The sequence below is a fragment of the Acanthochromis polyacanthus genome, chromosome 16 (assembly GCF_021347895.1).
Source record: "Acanthochromis polyacanthus isolate Apoly-LR-REF ecotype Palm Island chromosome 16, KAUST_Apoly_ChrSc, whole genome shotgun sequence".
Lineage (NCBI taxonomy): Eukaryota > Metazoa > Chordata > Actinopteri > Pomacentridae > Acanthochromis > Acanthochromis polyacanthus.
The window spans coordinates 20,748,890-20,767,892 of NC_067128.1; the positions used below are offsets into that span (position 1 = coordinate 20,748,890).

General features: G+C 37.9%; 1 protein-coding gene across 1 annotated transcript in view; it reads left to right on the plus strand.

The window, feature by feature from the left end:
- The window catches only part of rngtt (RNA guanylyltransferase and 5'-phosphatase), a 118,913-nt gene that overhangs the window by 61,180 nt on the left and 38,730 nt on the right, over positions 1 to 19,003 (plus strand). Inside the window, exon 12 of the mRNA XM_022195614.2 lies at positions 17,404 to 17,472. Within this exon, the coding sequence (XP_022051306.2) occupies positions 17,404 to 17,472 (69 nt within the window). The remainder of the gene's footprint in view (positions 1 to 17,403; positions 17,473 to 19,003) is intronic.

Sequence of the window (19,003 nt, forward strand, 5' to 3'; positions counted from 1 at the left end):
AAGAAAATGAAACTTTGCTCTGTGATATCGAACAAAATGAATGAGGATATTTTTTGGTCAGTTTAGACAGAAAAGCATGTGGAGACCACAGTACCCAATTCTGTTCATTGCCCCATATACACTGTCAAAAAAACGCTTTTTTTAAGAAATGCAACATTTGTTTATTAGTCATTGATGATCAAAAAGGACAGCAACATAGAATGTGGCCTTTTAAAATAGATGAACCCACAAACAAAATGACCTTGTGCTGAGCACGGGCGTGTGTTATGCATGTGTACGTTGTGTACGGATACCAAATCACGTGAACTAAATATGTAGCGGGAATTGATGGGACTCAGAAACACTCTCACAATTTTATCAATTGTTCTTTGTATGATTTCCGATGGATGAGTCCCGATAAGACCACAGCGGTGGATTTATAGTAGAATCGCAATCATATGATCGTCAACAGGCAGCTGACATAGTGTTCACTTGTAGTCATACTTGCAATGGTACAGAAATCTTTAACAAGTCTGTTGATCCAGACTATAAAGCCACATCACTGCCAAAATCTTATACATTTGGTTGCTGTCATTTCTGACCTTCCCTTAAAAATTTCTTCCAGATCCATTCATCCGTTTGTGTTGCTAACAGACGGACAGACAGAGAAACCAACACAGATCGTGCCATAACTCCACCCTGTTCATTGGTGAAGTAATTATTTAACATTTAAGTGATATTACACAGACGTATACAGACTTATGTTGTATAATATACTGTATATTAGTAGTGCAGTGATTGTTTTCTGTGGCCTTAAGAATATCTACACCTGCCACTGCAGAATCTGCAGCTTTAAAAATCTACTTCCAAAGATAAGCCAGTACACATTTATTTTTATTTAAAATTATCGCAGCAAAGCCGCTTACTGAATCTCCACATAAGAATTTTATCTAAATGGGTACACTGTGAAAAGTCAGTTGGAAAAAAATGGGTAATTTGAATGCAGCCGTTCTAGAATTCGGTAAGGTACACAATAATTGCTTATGCCAAAACAAAAACAGTTACTCGTGTAGAGAGTGATTAGAAGACTCTTTGTACTTTTCTGGCTCACCTTCCTCTCCAGTGGGTGTAGTTGTCATTAACAACCCTTGGTTCCATGTAAATGTTCTCCTCCCATGGTCCACTTATTATCGTTATTATATACCCAGACTTATCAGAGTCCTGCTTCCTGCTTTTACAATTGAAGCAGGGTTATAGTGGTCAGGCGAAACGAAAGCATGTCTCATTAGCGGAGGACTGTCTGTCTGCTAGGTTCTTCTATGCTGCTCCCTGACCTCACCTCGGTAAGCTGAGCTGCTCTACGGTGACTCCAGTCAACCCAAACACAAGTTTATCAGTGTGAGGGGTGTTTTTTTCTCAACATGCTTCGGGTTTACTCTGTCTCTGCCATGTCTCAAGTTTGCTGCAAGCTTTTGGCTAGATAATGACTGAACTAGTGAAGTAAAATCTGTGTTATTGGCCAGTAAATCTACAATATTTTATATGGTCTAACTCACGGTAAAAATGACAGAATCCTTTACTGGGGGAATATAGGTAGTCAGAAGCTCCCAGCTAGTTTATGACATACAGTGCAGCAAAACCACCCATCAATATGAATCTCTGGCCTTGGTAATACAAACATCCTCCACGGTTAGGTTCAAGAGTAACCTGCACTCTATAACCTGCATTCTCTCTCCTCCTGCTGCTGCTGCTGCTGCACCCACTCAGAGGAAGCATGTTGACTGTTGTATAAGGGTTTATGCTGCTTGGGAGAACACACAACATGGACTCGATGACTAATGTTTGTTTACCTCAGTTGCTTTGAGATTTTTTAGTTTTCTTCAAAGTCTCCAAGACATTATGCAACAACTGATGATGCATGGCATATCTATACAGTAAAAGTCAGACTCACTGGAGAGAGAGGCTGAGTATGTGGCAATATCGAAGTGTAGCAGCTGATTTTATCTGTTCTTCCCAGCTCTGCTTGTGGCTCAGGCTCAGGGGTAATGTACTGAAGGAAAGAAACGTGTGTCCTGAGGGTCAGGTCACAAGGTCAGGTGCTTCACAACAAAATATTTAGACATCACTAGTCACTGCTTCTTAACTGCGTACGTGATGGAAAACTGAACAGTTACAGAATATTGGTCTTGGAAAAGAGCAATTTAAATGTCACGTTGTGCTTCTGGAAATGGTAATGGGGATTATGTTCCTAATAATTTCTCGGTCCTTGTCATGGCCTAATGATTATGGCACAACTGCAGTGGTGGTCGTTTGATTCCCAGCCTGGGGACGTTTGTTGCATGTTATACGCTTGTTTTTCTTCCCTCTTCACCAGCAACTGTCAACGAAGGTGAAATGCCCTAAGAAAATTTCAAAACAAAATTCCTGCCTTTCCAGAGACCAGATAAAAAAACCAGTTATTGGGAAAATATTTGTCAATTTATCTAGTAATGAAAACATTTTTTAATTTGTCTGGACTAAATTGGAGTCTTTCCTGCTGTAAAGGTTTATGATACGATGCTGTGATAACTACAGGATGCCAAAAGAGTGCGATATTTTAATTTGATGTCGAAATCTTGCAACGGTATGCTTCGGCCATAGTTACAGCGCCCTCCATAAGTATTGGCACCCCTGGTTAAGATGTGTTCTTTAGCTTCTAATAAATTCAGTTTTTTTCTAAATAATATAGGACCACAATGAAAAAAAGAGGAAAATCCAACCTTTAATTCAAGTGTATTTATTCAGTGGGGAAACAAATCACACATTAAGAAATAATTACTTTATTATTTTAGATCAAATCATGTGTGCCACAATTATTAGCACCCCTGGTGTTAATAATTTTTTGCCAAAAAAACAGCACCTAATCTTCTCCTATAGTAAATTTTTCAACAATTTTCAGTGTGAGAGTATGCTTCTGCAATAAAAATTTAATTTATTTTAAGGCTTTCAACACATCTTAACCAGGGGTGCCAATAATTATGGAGGGCGCTGTATATCTCGATTAAGCATGACAACTACGTAACCATTCAAAAGTTTGTCGCTCAAACAATGAAAACTTATCTCTTAACTTATTCACATGCTAACATAATTGAACAAGGGTTTTCTAATCATCAATTAGCCTTTCAACCCTATTAGCTAACACAATGTAGCATTAGAACACAGGAATGATGGTTGCTGGAAATGTTCCTCTGTACCCCTATGTAGATATTCCATTAAAATCAGCTGTTTACTGGTAGAATAGTCATTTACCACATTAACAATGTCTAGACTGCATTTCTGATTGGTTTAATGTTATCTTCAATGGATAAAAAATGCATTTCTTTCCCAAAGAAAGATACAGCCTCTGGATTAGGTTATTCAGTGTCTTTCTTCAGATGTTCTTTGGACTTTCATTCTGCATTTCACTGCTCTGCCTTTACTCTGCAATCTGTCGTCTTCTGTTTGATCCAACATGATGATGTGACTTCCTTCTTCTTCATTCTTATCTCCATCAGCAATTGCCAAGATAGCCTGCATAGCTGCTGCTATTAAAGTACAAACCTGCATCCTTTCTGCAGTGCAACCTGTAATTTGTAATCATTTCTGTCCTATGTCTGTCATTTAAAGTCAAATTGAATTTCTCACTCCCTGATGAGGACAGAAACTGTAGTGATATTGCAGCTATTATTATATTTTTCCATTTTATAAAACGGAATAAAATGTTTTTGAACATTACTGTGGTCTCGCTATCAGAGCTTAAAATTTAAGTAGGCATTTCCTATTGCAGCTGTTGGCTGAGGAACATCTCAAAATGGAAAGTACTGGAGACAGAATATGCTGTACGCAAAGCTATTCATTTCCTAGAAATAAATTACATATAATTTACATTCATAATACAAAAAGGAAATGTGTAAAAATCATTGGCATTGTTATAATATATGATCATCTGGAGGTAAACTGCAGCCAGCAGTAATCAATGTTTAACCAGAAGTGGTTTTTACCAGAGCTTTTCAAAACGACACAAAAATGTTGTAATTTAGTTTAAGTATTACCTTTGGCTTGTTTGGGTGCAATAGTGGTTTAATGGAGCATTTCCAGATGAAAAGACTGTACAGATTCACACTCTGTGACATTGCAAGAAGTAGTTCTGTAATTTTCCAACTGCATGGAATAAATATTTTATTCTGTAAACATCAGAATTACTTGGCCAGTATAACACCAGTTTGCAGTAAAAGGTGCAACTGTTTATTTAAGTCAATGTAATTTATTTAGGACTGCACTATATATCTGTATCTCTCTCTCTCTCTATCTCTATCTCTCCATCTATCAATCGATCGATCGATATATCGATCTATCTATCTATCCATCTATCTATCTATGTATCTATCTAGATTAAAAACAACTTAGTAAATATAGCATAAGAATAACTTCGCAGCTGTGAGATGTAGTCAAAGAATTGCAGCCTGGACCACTTATTCATAGCACCAGATTTCACCATGTTCAACACATTGTTGTTCTATAGACCTGATGTCTCTGAGTCCTTGAACAGCGATTACTTTTCTCCCTTTTAAATCAGAGTTATATTCTTTCAGGCAGACTTTGCAAGTCTTCCTTTTGTTTTAAGCAGCTAAAGACGTTGTACATGATGCGTTTCAGTTAATTTACCTTACTTAATCACACCTCCTGTGATGTGTCTATTGCACGGAATACAGGATGACATATTATGATGATATAATGTGCAGCTGTAGTGTCATTTCAATTGTGTCATTTAATTATGCACACTAAACCCACCAAGTTTACTCCTCAGCCCAAGAACATACACAATGTCAGTGCTTTTCCATTGAAAAATGTAACGAGACATTCACTAGTTAGTAGCATTGTAGTTGTGAATATTTGCGGTTTTTCTTTAGTTTTTGAGATAGAAAACTGGGATAGTTTCAGTTTTGGAATAATGCTTGTGGAAAACTAGCAATTTAAATGTGTTATTGTGCTTCTGGAAATGGTAGTAGGGATCATTTTACAATTTGTTTTCCAGGGCCATGCAGTGGCCTGATGGTTAAAGCACACACCTGGCCTGGAAACCTTTGTCGCATGTAATGCTCATTTTTTCTCTCCCCTTGTTTCCCATCTATGCTATTGACTGTCAGATAAAGGTAAAAATGCAGCAAGAGAACATTTTCATGCCTTTTCATACACCACAGTGTTAACCCAGTGAATGATAACGAAAACAATCATCAGTGTGCCTCCTTATGCTTAAACAGAGGTAGCAAGCCAAAGCAATCAGATGTAAACAGCTGAGTGTAGTGTAATATTTTCATTTGATGTGAAAATTTTATCTCAATAATACATCGCAGCCACAGATAAATTTCAATGTGTATTAAAAGTACCTCAAAACACTAAAGCAAACCTTTCACCTGTCACACATTGAGGGCTCTAACTCAGGACAGACAGTCTCCTCTCATACTGATGGAACAGACACAGCAGCATGCTGGTGGAACCCAGTAAAATGCTGCCTCTTGGTCTTTGCCTCTTCACACTAACTCTGTCTGCCGTCTGTATGAATGTGGCTGAATGTGTCTGAGTGTGTGGGATGTGTTCAGTACTGCTATGCGTTTGTGGTTGTCGGTTCATCTTTCCTTTCCTGGAGACAGTCCCATGATGTGTCTAACTTCAACACAGACTTGGACTGGCCAAAGTCTCATCTCTACCATGATAAGTTAATCTTGTGTCGTTTCCATGGTTGGCACTGTGTACAAGTTTTTTGAAACCCAAACATGCACTGCAAACAAAATCAATCTGAATACTTACCTAAAAAAACGTGGTAGAACTTAGATCAAATAGACTTGTTTGCCTCATATTCTACCTTTTTTGTTCTCTTTTGCAGTCTTGTCTTTACATTCTTTTGAGCTGCATATTCACCTCTTCTTGCTTTAATTCAGAGGCGTAAACTTCACTTGGACTCCACAGGTTTACAGTGCTTGTTTGGCCAAAGCTGTAGAATTCATAGACCTACTAGGAAAGCACTGAGAGAGCGCAGTACTCCGCCAAGACTGTTCATTCCCCCATGTGGCATTGTCAGAAATGCAGGATTTTTTTTAGGAATGCAGCATTTGTTTATTAGTTATTGGTGATCAGAAATCATGGCAACATACAATATAGACGTACCCACAAACAAAATGACCTTGTGCTCAGCACAGGCGTGTTTTATGCATGTATACATTATGTTTGGATGCCGAATTGCGTGACCTAAACATGTAGCGAGAGGCAGAAATTGATGAGATTTGGAAACGCCCCACAATTTAATCAATTGTTCCTTGTCATTTCTGATGGATAAGTCCTGATAAGTCCACAGTGGTTGATTTGTAGTAGGACTGCAATCATGTAATCATCAGCAGGCAGCTGATGTAGTGTTCACTTGTCATAGTCACAGTGACGCTGTGCCGCTATCTCGCAATGATGCAGAAATCTTTTCAAATTTGTGAATCCAGACTATAAGCTGCATCACTGCCAAAATCTAACCAATTGGTCCTTATGTCATTTCTGACCTTCCCAGAAAATTTCATCTAAATCTGTTATTCCGATTTTGAGTATTGTTGCGAACAAACAGACAAACCAGCTCTGATCGTCACATAACTCTGCTGCATTCCTTGATGAAATGATTATTAGAAGATAAAATGAGGATGTAATTTTCTAAACAAAAGGTCAAAGCTCAGTTTCCCAATGACATCATATTATTCAACAGAAACACTTGTCTGGACATTATTAAATGCCATAACTGGGGGGTGAACAATGTCAATAAAAATAAAGGTTTCAAATCATGAAATTGGCAAATGGCAGGTTGCTGTTTAAATTAGATGAGGTGTGGCAATTACATACAGAAACTAATGCTGAACCCAGTGGTTTTCAAATTCCTTCCATCCTCCTTGTGCAGCACTTATTGCATTCCTTTAGAGGCTATGTTCACATTAATAGAGCTTTGCCTTTAACAGCATTTTAAAAAGAAGACGTCCAGATGAGCATCTGACCTCTTGTTCAGAAATAATCTCTGTTCTAACATACACTGCACAACATGCTAACATCACCTGTAATTCATTGTTTCTATTGAGCTAACCACTCACTGTAATCAGTGTCTTTATTTTCTTCTGCTAAGTGATCCCATTATAGGAGGATGACAAATCATGGAATGACACAGAGTACATAACTGTAAGGTCCAAATTAGAAAACAATCAGCTGTGTCTGTATCATTGTTTCCTGAAGTGTCTCTCGGCCTGTGCAAATTACAATGCAACCTTTTTGTAAAATTTTGCCTTGATAGTGTTTTGGTGAAATGTCCAAAATCCTTCAAAGGACAATTTCTTAACGATGCTGAATTTCTCCAAACTGCATCACCTTGTTTGACTGCCAGCAAATCAGTAGCAGCCCTGTCTGCACACTCTGATGTGGGTTTTTCATTTTATATGGAAATGCTCATTGGCTTTAGAGAGTCGTTCATGTTAGAGGTGAAAAAAGCTTCCAGCAACTGCCCTGTGGGCTGACCAGAATATCAATCCATCCTTTCCACCTTTGATTTAGTCCCCCACCTGAAGCTCGTCAGAGCATTGAGGATGAGGAGACAGGAAGAAAATACAAAGGCTTCAGGAAATGAAAGTTGTTGTGTCGGTCCAGGTGTGCTTAGGAAGATAGTGGTATGATTAAAAAAAAATGCACCATTGTTTTGTTCTTGAGTACAGTCATGTGCAAAAATGTATATACACTTAATAAAACCATGTATATCATGGCAGTCTTGAGTTTCCATTGATTCCTACAGCTCCTGCTTTTCTCTAATGGAATCAATAAATCATACACACCTTGTCTCCAAAAACAATCATGCATTTTAGTTATTTCATAGATTTATTATAGGAGTTCTGGAAACATGCCGAAATCTACAAAATATACATACCCTGACTTAACTTATCAATTTTAATGATGTTGACAAGTGTGTTAATCACATTTTTGTTGTGGTATTACCTCCTAACCTCATATAAGCCTTTCCTCTCAAAGTGGCACCTTAACGCTCAACTGAAGCTTCCTGCTGATCACAATTACAAAGGCATTCTGGAGGAAATATCTGTTGTCAGGTGAAATAAACATTAAACAAATTGACCAGAATTACCAGGAGTATGTTTGGAGGAAAGAGGGTGACACCTTTACAAACACCAAACCTATTATCAAGCATGGTGGTGGTAGCATTGTGCTCGGGGTCTTTTCTACTGCCAGTGGAGTTGGTGCTTTACATAAAGTAAACTAAATGATGAAGAAAGAAGATTCACTCCACATTCTTCAGGAAATTCTAAAATCATCAGCCAGAAGGTTGGGTCGTGAACACAGTTGGGTGTTTTGACAATACAATGACCCAAAACAAATGCCAACATAGTAAAGAAATGGCTAAACCAGGCTAGAATTAAGATTTCAGACTGGCCTCTAAAACCTGGCACATCTAGTTATTGCACATATTGCTTAGTAACTATCAAAACATCAAGAAACAGCAGTATTTACTACAATTACATTTTGAATACACACTTCATTAAAAATATATCTGACAGATATGCTTGTGGATTTTTAATCATTTCATTTTAGTGTGATAATAGTCAACCTGAAAAATCATCCATCTTTTGGCACTTGGTGTGCAGAAACAAATTATCCACTAAAGCACTATTATAGTACCATAATATACCATTGATGCCTCCTAATTTCTTTTCTTTTTAAATTTCTTGATAAACATATTAGGAAATGTTTTTTTCCTGAGTCAAGTTCCAAGCTTTATTTTACCCTCCTTGCATAATTTGTGACGCAGCAAAATCTGGTAACCAAAATGCAGTGCAAAAGCTATAAATGGTGCAGACAAGACAGCTAATTCCAACGTTAAAATTTTATTTATCTTACCTCAGTTATGAGATCCGTCCAAACATTGGCTTGTATGCCTTCATAAATTAAATTGTTTTATAAGTTTGTTGAAGTTTCACTCCTAAATTAGTTTTTATAGTTACACACAAATAGTAACACACAAATCATAGGTACTGACCAAGGCTGGAACAGCACAGACGTCATATGTACTTAGGAGATTTGTTTCCTCTCCTTGACTGATGGGTGATTATTGCCTCGTCCTTGTCTGGTGTTTTTTCTCATTTATCCGGTCATCAGGTCTAAGCAGTAGTTATGTAACTTCCAGTCACCAACTTCAGCTGAAACAATCCGTGAATCTGTTGATCAAAAGAAAATTAAGCTGCAACAAAATAAATATTTGAGAACTGTCTGGTATTCTGTTGTTCTGTCCCCTCCAATGTGAAAATGTGCCAATTTAATTTGTGATGTGTCATTCATAACTGAATATCTTTTGAAGTATTTGGAAAGCTGGCCACACAACAAAACCATCTGAAAATTTTCATGTTGCGTTCTTGGGGAATTATGACAAGCAATTTTCAGCATTTTGGGGGGCATTTCATGTGAAAATGATTAAAGAATTAGTCCAGAAAATAATAAACTTCACAAACCTGTGTTACCACTTTGGCGTGTTGTCACCGAGATACGTGAAGTCTAATGCTTGCATTATGCTGTGTTGTCTAACCTTATAACGTTAAAGTTTTGTGGATCGAGTTGGGATACAGAGTGTGTGTGTTTTAACATTTCTTGGATGACATTTTCCTTGTATTTCTTTTTAAATAGTTTTTAATCCGACTAGTTGCTAAATGCAGATTAAAGCTGTAGCTCAAGTCTTTTTTCAGATTGGTTCACTAAAGTATATGTCTGTGAAATGGATTAATTTAAGAATAGTTGTAATTATAGTAATTACATACTTTGTGTAATTTCAGTGTTGTCAGGCTGTCAGTAAAGCGTTGTGTTCTTATGTGAAATGGAATGAAATGGCATGATGAAATAGTAGAAGGGAAAATGTTTTGATTTCCATCACCCAGACAGCCACTCTCTGCTGGGTAAAGACACTGCTGAGCATGTTAGCAGTTGATTTGTCTCCCCTGGCACTTCCGTTGTCCCGTTTGTGCCCTGGAGTCTACAATGAAAGCTGTATCTCTTAATGGGGCTTTGATGTTCGCTTCCACCTACACAAATCTACTATACCAGGCTCAGGTTTGTGTTTCCTAACTGAAGAGGTTCACCATTAAAGCAGGGTCGCTGCCCCCTCTCTGCATTATCACTCCTAGGAACTTCCTTACTGTAGGAGGAGATGTGTGTGGAAACCTTCTTTCTGCTCATCTCTCTATCCAAGGTTCACTGTGCTTGCCGAAGGTGGTGGGTGGGTGTGCAAGGATGGCAAGAGAACTGAAATGGAACTCCCAGATCTTACCGCCTACATGCCGTTCCTTCATCCTTCATAAAGGCACTGGTTCTTTTTAGTCTGGCTATCTGCCTTCTCCATGTCAGCATGGTTGTCAAGCTTTGTGTGATCTGCTGTGACTCATTCATCATTCTGGAGAGCACTGATGTTGCTCTGCTCTCTTTGCAGATACAGCAGGGAGTGAACAGTTTTCTGTAGATTTCGTTAAATGTGTGCTGTGCTCCTCTAAGGACTAATGATTTCACTTACTTTCCTGGAACACACTGTGTAAAAAAACAGTGATGTTTGGCAGCAAAGCATTTTGTGGAAATTTGAAATCATCCCATGGTATAAGAAACACAGAATTTTTTACTGTGGGCTGTGCTCTGAAGCTGCAAAGTCATTATCCTCTGGACCTTTAAAAAAATCCAGTACACTTTCTTTTTGGTGTACAGAGCCAAAGTGAAACCATAACTTTGAGTTCTTTTCCACAAGTAGTAGTAATCATTTTTAAAATCAAAAATTTATTTTAGAAGAAAAAATTAGTGAATGTTATCTAATGGGTGTATAAAAGAAACAAATAAAAATGTATTAAGTTACAGTCATGCCATGCCATAAGATTTTGTAGAATGTCAAAGTATTTCAGTACAACCCCCTCTGTCTGCATAAAAGTAGTGTTGAAACACACCGTGGCACCATACCCTCCAGAGCGTTATTTAAATAGTATTATACTGCGGAAAGTAGTGTGTTGCTATAAAAATGTCAAAGAAAAGGCAATTAACAATAGAAGAGAGACAGACCATCATAACACTTAAAAATGTAGGTCTTTCCTATGGAATTGAGGTTCTCTTTCCTCCTTTTTACCTCCTGTATGGCCCCATTAGCCTAGCCGCGCTAGACAACACACGGCAACGAATTTAATTCTCTGCCAGGGTGGGTCTAGTTACCCTCCATAAGGCTCGAGGCTGGATTCTCCTAAAACTGGCCGGACCAATCACCATGAAGTGTAGAGTCAGAAGGCGGGCGTAACGAAGTGACGACAGAGGCATGACGATTCTGACAGAAACAACCAGCACACAATAAACAGTTATCTTTCGACTCGGCTTTGGCCACTGCCCTTAAAGATTTGAAGCTAAAATTCAACTTGAAAGATAAACAAAGGACGGCACTTAATTGTTTCATTGAGAAGAAAGACGTATTTGAACTTATGCCGATGGGATATGGCAAATCCTTAATATACCAGTTGGGTCCGCGGCACCGCTGGTTGGGAAGCTAATGGGACTTAGCCACAATCCGCCAGTGCTCTCGGAGCTACGTCAGCCTATTCGTTGCATTGATTGGTTGTATACCTACCCAATTGCTGCAGAGGGATTTGATAGACAACCTTTTAGCCCGCCTCCCTCCCTGAGCTTCCCTAGACCCTTGTGCAGTCAGAAACATGGGTATAGCGTGGCTAGGCTATGGCCCCATCAGAAGCTCACATACTATAGTACCAGCCTCAGATGACTGGCACTAGTGACTCATAGGTCAGGAGGGCTGGGGACCCTTGACCCTTCTTTTCAATAGGCTGGCAAAGCGTCACCTGTCATTCAGAATTCTGTTGACCACTATACTGCTATGTACCAGTATTTGCAATATTTCAAGTACAGGTGACAATACCTTTAGAAAAGTAGTACTGCTTTTCATCCTCACGTGAGCCGCGTTAATAGCATTATGTTCCCTTCAGCCACCTAGTAGCTGCAAAAGCTGTTAAGTGTTGTCGATGGCTGTGCTAGCATTTATAGCCCATTAGCTAACCATGGCTATGGCTAATAACCCCAGTGAAGTCAGGGAAAGACTGAATCGTTGTCCCTGCGTCAACAAAGTATCTGTTGGAACAACCACCCCATGTGTGCAGCATGTCTGAGCTTCCAACACACTCAGGCTGCCTTAATCTTCACCCATGACAGCCTCTACTGCGTTGTCTTTCCTCGAAATCTGCGCCCGCCACCACTTAGCTCATTAGGCTAGCCTTTTGAGCGGTGACCTGCTGATGAGAGAGTCAGCAAGGCAAAGTGGAGATGTCAAAATGTTTGACCGAGCTGGCCAGAGGACAAAGCAGACCACCCTCTTTTCCAAAGCACAGGTAAGCTTGTTCTAAATGACAGTTGACACTATGTCGGCCTATTATCTAGGGCAGGGGTCCCCCAGCACTCCTGACGTAATGGTATTTGAGCTTCTGATGAGGTCTCACGGGAGACGTTCCCATAATGAGACACTCACTCATGGTGATCAGATTAGTTGGGTTACATTTATACCCTGTAATTATAATTTAGTTTGTCTGTAGCTACACCAGTACAGATGATGGTGATCTGTCTGCTCTTGTACTGTAATGAATGTGTCTCAGCTCATCTATGCTTTGATGATTGTTGACGGTCTTCATATCTACCTTAATATTCAACCTTATACAACCCCTGGCAAAAATTGTGGACTCACCAGTCTTGGAGGATGTTCCTTCAGTTGTTTAATTTTGTAGAAAAAAAGCAGATCACAGACATGCCACAAAACTGAAGTCATTTAAAATGGCAACTTTGTGACTTTAAGAAACACTAAAAAAAAAATCAAGAAAAAACTGTGGTAGTCAATAACAATCGCTTTTTGAGATCAGAGGGGGAAATAAATATGGAATCACTCAATTCTGAGGAAAAAATTGTGGAATCACCCTGTAAATTTCAATTTCCAAAACTAACACCTGCATCAAATTAAATCTGCTCATTGGTCAGCAGTTGAAAAGGAGTCTCACATCTTGGAGAGCTGTTGCACCAAGTGGATTGAGATGAATCATGGCTCCAACATGAGAGATGACAATTGAAACAAAGGAGAGGATTATCAAAATTCTTAAAGAAGGTAAATCATCACGGAATGTTGCAAAAGATGTTGGTTGACCACAGTCAGCTGTGTCTAAAATCTGGACCAAGTACAAACAACATGGGAAGGTTGTAAAAGGCAAGGATACTGGTAGACCAAGGAAGACATTAAAGCATCAAGACAGAAAACTTAAAGCAAAATGTCTTGAAAACAGAAAATGCACAGCAAAACAAATGAGGAACAAATGGACGGACACTGGAGTCAATGTCTGTGACCAAACTTTAAGAAATCGCCTAAAGGAAATGAGATTAAATACAGAAAAGCTAAATGAAAGCCATCATTAACACCTAAACAGAACAAAACAAGGTTACAATGGACTAAGGAAAACCAATGGTGGACTGTGGATGACTGGATAAAAGTCATATTCAATGCTGAATCTGCATTGGGCAAGGTGGTGATGCTGGAACTTTAGTTTGGTGCCGTTCCAATGAGATTTACGAAGACTACTGCCTGAAGAAAACTTGCAAATTTCCAGTCATTCATGATATGAGGCTGCATGTCAGGTAAAGGCACTGGGGAGATGGCTGTCATCACATCCTCAATAAATACACAAGTTTACGTTGAAATTTTGGGCACTTTTCTTATTCCATCAATTGAAAGGATGTTTGGGGATGATGGCATCATTTTTCAAGATGATAATGCATCTTGCCATAGAGCAAAAACTGAAAACTTTCCATGAAGAAAGACACATAAAGTCAATTTAATGGCCTGCAGATAGTCCGGATCTCAATTCAATTGAAAATCTGTGGTGGAAATTGAATAAAATGGTCCATGACAAGACTCCAACCTGCAAAGCTGATCTGGCAACAGCAATCAGAAAAAGTTGGAGCCAGATTGAGGAAGAGTACTGTATGTCACTCGTTAAGTCCATGCTTCAGAGACTGCAAGCTGTTATAAAAGCCAGAGGTGGTGCAACAGAGTAGTAGTGGTGTGTTGTAGTGCTTTTTTGTTTGTTTTTCATGATTCCATATTTATTTCCCTCAGAATTGAGTGATTCCACATTTTTTCCCCTTTGCTTGATGTAAAAAAGCAATTGTTATTGACTAAAACAATTTTTATCTGGATTTATTTTAGTGTTTCTTAAATCCAGAAAGTTACCGTTTTAGGTGACTTCAGTTTTGTGGCATGCCTGTGATCACAAAACTGAACATCCACCAAGACTGGTGATTCCATAAATTTTGCCAGCACCTTTCTGTCTCCTACATACTTAACAAGCACTTTACAATGTCTGAAATGTCAGAGCTGGACAATAGATAGAGACATGCAGGCATTGTTAAAAATAATTGAGTAATTTCATTTTATTGTCTCTATGATTCCAGAAAGAGATGCCGTATATTATGAAAGGGCACTGTATATGCTGTTGATTCACCTTGCAGAACCTTCCTGCGTAAAAGGCATAGCCGTCTGCTTTAGTTCATCTTGATGGCTTAGATATGATACCTGATATCCTCTGCATTGCACTAATGCATTTACTTTCTATTTTATTGACCAAGGCCATTTCCTGCTTGCCTAAATTTATTTCCTTTTATGCATGAACATGCAGAAAAGCGAAGTAGTTTTCACATAAAGCATGTGGAAAAAATATGCCTCCTCAGACATAACTGCAATGGATAATGAATCTCCTGTGACTCATCCTACTTTTGTGCTGATCACTCCAGAGAATGAACAAAATGTGCTTCTTTTGATGAATGATTTATCTTTTTATACTTTTCATTTTCTTATGTAAGATATTCTGTTGAACTTACATATTTGAAGGCCAAGCAACAAAGCTTTGCAGGTACCCATTGTGTTCTACTTTTTGACCTTCTAATGTGACACCAAATGACATCCACTTGTACCATGTTGATTTTTTTTTTGAATTTTTTTTCGAATTTGTGAAAAAAATACGTGTTTCTATGGGTCCATTATTTTACATAGTCACGAAAGGCATTCATAATGTCTGTGTCTACAATACTTAGGTTTTTTAAAGTAGGTTGTTAGTCCTTGTTTTCATTTGATTTTTACGGTGATTCTGCTTCCTGTGTCACTGTCTGTCTTAGAAAAGCTTATATTAAATTCTACTGTGTAGGTAAGTGTAGAAATATATTTGGTTAGGCAAATAACATTACATTACAGCAGACGTTTTCATATTCACATATTATGATATTTATATTGAGTTTTTTTTTTTTTTACTGTTCAAGCTGACAAATGAGTGCAGTATGGAAATGTACCGTACTTGCTTTAGATTGGTCATCTCTATAAATGAGTGCAATATACATATCTCATTAACATTTCTGTACACTTTTAGTTTTCTAGACGTTTGAATTGCCATACATTTTCAGTTTTATCTTGCATGTTCCAGCTAGTTTTGAAACACTGATTCTGAAGGTTTTGCATTTCAGTTCCTTACAGTTTAATATGTATCTGTAAAATGAAGGTAGAACACTGAAGTAAACCTCATTAGCATCTACACCCCCAGATTCTCATTTATACTTGACTGCGCAGAATTTTTGTAATTGTACAGATTTAATTCTTTGCTGTCGCTGTTCGGCTAATGTTCATACATTGTCCTTTGTAAAAACCTACGGCAAGGGAACACAACATTTTGATCACTCAAGAATTAAGAGTGATCACAGTGCAGAATGTACAAAGCAATAACATTTAAAAAAAAAAAGCAACAAGTAACTTTTTGGTTAATCCCACCTCTGTGTAATGATAACATTTGTTATATTACATCAGCGATACTAATTTATTCAGTATTTTGCCGCTGTGAAAGGAGAATTTATCACTGTGTCCCATAGATGCTGGAAACTAGCCTAAATTGTAAAATTCTACTGGTTAAATTATCTTACATTCCCACTGCAAAAAATGACAAAATCAGTAGGGAAGATAGTGTTTATTTGAAAGAGAAGTCAAAACGAAATCTTTAGTCTAGACATCCTTCTTCTCCTCTGTTACCTTAAGCAGATAGTATAGTTGGCATTCACTTAGCACCACGGATGTCCTTTGTTGTAGTTACTGGCAGTTGACGTGCTTCATGATGTAGAAAATGTGCTTTTATTGTGCAGCAGCTCTGCCGCATCCCTTGGGCTTCTCATGTCAATTATGGTACTGTAGGATCCTTTTCTTTGCAATAGCTGTCTTATTAGTGTTAATTGAAGAGAAAAAAAGTCTATTCTTTTTTTTCCAGAAACTTAAGGTTTTATTATTATTCAGATCTATACCCAGATAGCAAACTATGGGTGAATCAATGTTGAATCTATGTTGAGACCTAACGTCGAAATTATACAGAAAGCGCAAGGTTGATAAAATGTTGAGTCAACGTTTGCTTACATAGATTACATGTTTGCAAACATAGATTCAACATTAATTAAACATTGACCTGTCAAACATTTTAATTAAACACAAACTTCAATGCTGACAAAATGTTGTTGAATCAACGTTGATCCAACCATCAGTCTTCAACCGTAACCACAATTCAACCTTCTTAACCCTAATTCAACATTGATTTAACATCTTTTGCTATCTGGGTAAAGTGTGATTTATGGTTGAAAAGCAAACGTTGACTCAACATTTTATCAACCTTGCGCTTTCTGTATAATTTCGACGTTAGGTCTCAACATAGATTCAACATTGATTCACCCATAGTTTGCTATCTGGGTAATCTGGTCTGTCAAGTAATAGTTATTGATCTTTCTGCCATGCCTAATCAATTAGTGTTTCTTATAGACACTAGAGGAAATATTAGACTTGTGCTTGTAACTACTGGACTTGCTAATTTCAACTTATGTTAAGGAACTGCTTGGGTGCCAATCATCATAAGTGTTGTCACTGTGTAACACAGCACTGTAGGTGAGCTGGTGCTTGCGGTGTTGAGGGGTGGGAGGAGACAGGAGTGGGAACTTAAAGTCTCTGCACATCATAGAGGAAGCAAGGGAGTAGAATTACATCTAAACCATTTAAAGGCATGATTTGATTATTTTGGTAGAAAATGTTCTAAATTTGTAATTTGAATACATGGAGAAAAGTCTTTAAAGGTTTAATCAGTGGCTAGAGAAGGACTTAAAACAACATGCTGGCTATTCTATTATAAGAGCGTTGCACAGATGTTGGGTCTATAGCTGTTGTTGATTTTACCACTCAATACCCAGTAAAACAAAAGCAAATTGATCTGAAACTGAGTGCCACATTTTTTAAATTTTATTTTTCAGCTCCTGGAAGGCAGCTTCACATCCCAGGTCAGCCATGAAGTCGATGGTCTTATCTTCCAGCCATGTGGGGTAAGCCTCCATCTATGATGTAAACACTCCTCTCTGTAAGACACTGTCCAATAAATCAAACAGCTTGAGTTAAAACAGAAATGGCCTTGGCTGAAATACTGATATACTTGTTGTCAGAACAGCAGAAAATCACCTTTATCTGTGGCAATAATACTATTCCTCTTTTCGTATTCTGAGATAGACTCAAGGCCTGTTGTTCACTGTGCAATACATAACACAATCTACAGGATGTTTCCTACATTAACACAGGAATGTCCTGCAGTAGGGTTCTGGCATATTATCCTCAGCTTTGACGTGTTATTCTTATAGTTTGAACTGGATATTAAGCACCTGTGTGCAAATCTGTGTCCTCTCTCTGTCTTTTAGTTTTTGTTTTTGAAGCAGCTGACTTGTTTATTTAAATTGATTGCTTTGCATCTTTAATGTCTTGATGTGTTAATCTTTAATAGATTCATATACCACACAATTGCTGCCATTTGGAGTTCATGTTTTTGACTGAATCATCTAGACAATCCATAATTACAATAATAGTGATTACATTTTTTTTTTATAGCTCTGATTAAAAATGCAATAGGAAAAGAGCAGACACATGCAAAGTCATATACAATTCATAAAATACAGAAGCTTAAAGTAGCAGTCTTGAGTCCCAAAGTATAAACAAGGCAAAGCTAACACTATTGCTGTTCAAATAAATTGAAGCGTTCGATAAAAACTCACACTTTTACTGGAAAATGGATCTCTGTATCCCTATGTGGATATTCCATTAAAGATCAGCCGTTTCCAGCTAGAATAGTCATTTACCACATTAACAATGTTTAGAGTGTATTTCTGATTCATTTAATGTTATCTTCATTGAAAAAAAAACTGCTTTTCTTGACCCCAAGCTTTTGAACAACAGTGTATATAAAACGCTTACATTTGTAAGTTACACTTCAAAAGTAAACTTTCTCTCGTTTATCACAACAGCACCCAGAGCTTTTAAATCAGGCCAACTGAGAGACTTTCATCAGGAATGTTCATAAAATTGATCAAATTATTTAAATCAGTTGATATCAGAAGTTGTGAATTCAGAGTTCATGGACCTCCACTAATAAAAACAAGGTAGCACCAATGATAGCAGTACACGAAACATTTAGTAAACACTGCTAACAGTAAGATGACAGCAACAGATAGTGAATGGATCAATGCTGCTAAACAAACTAATTAATAGTGATCGTCTCTAGAAGCAGTTGGTACTGCGATGATCAATTTAGAATCACTTTGGAATTGAGAAGAGAAATGTCATTTCTACACTCAGCCCTTTAGCAGAAAGAAAGCAATACTTGCATATTAATGTTGCAGGATCGACATGCAATGTCAGAAGGGAGAGAGAGAGAGCTGCAGGGAGATGTCACTGTGAAAATCTGCTGGCACAGGACAGACATTTGCATAGTTGGATTGAAAAAATGCCGAAGTTGAAATGCTAAGAGTAAAAGCTCATAGTTATCAAGGAAACATTTGCACCTTTGCATTGAAGAAGTTCACATCAGAA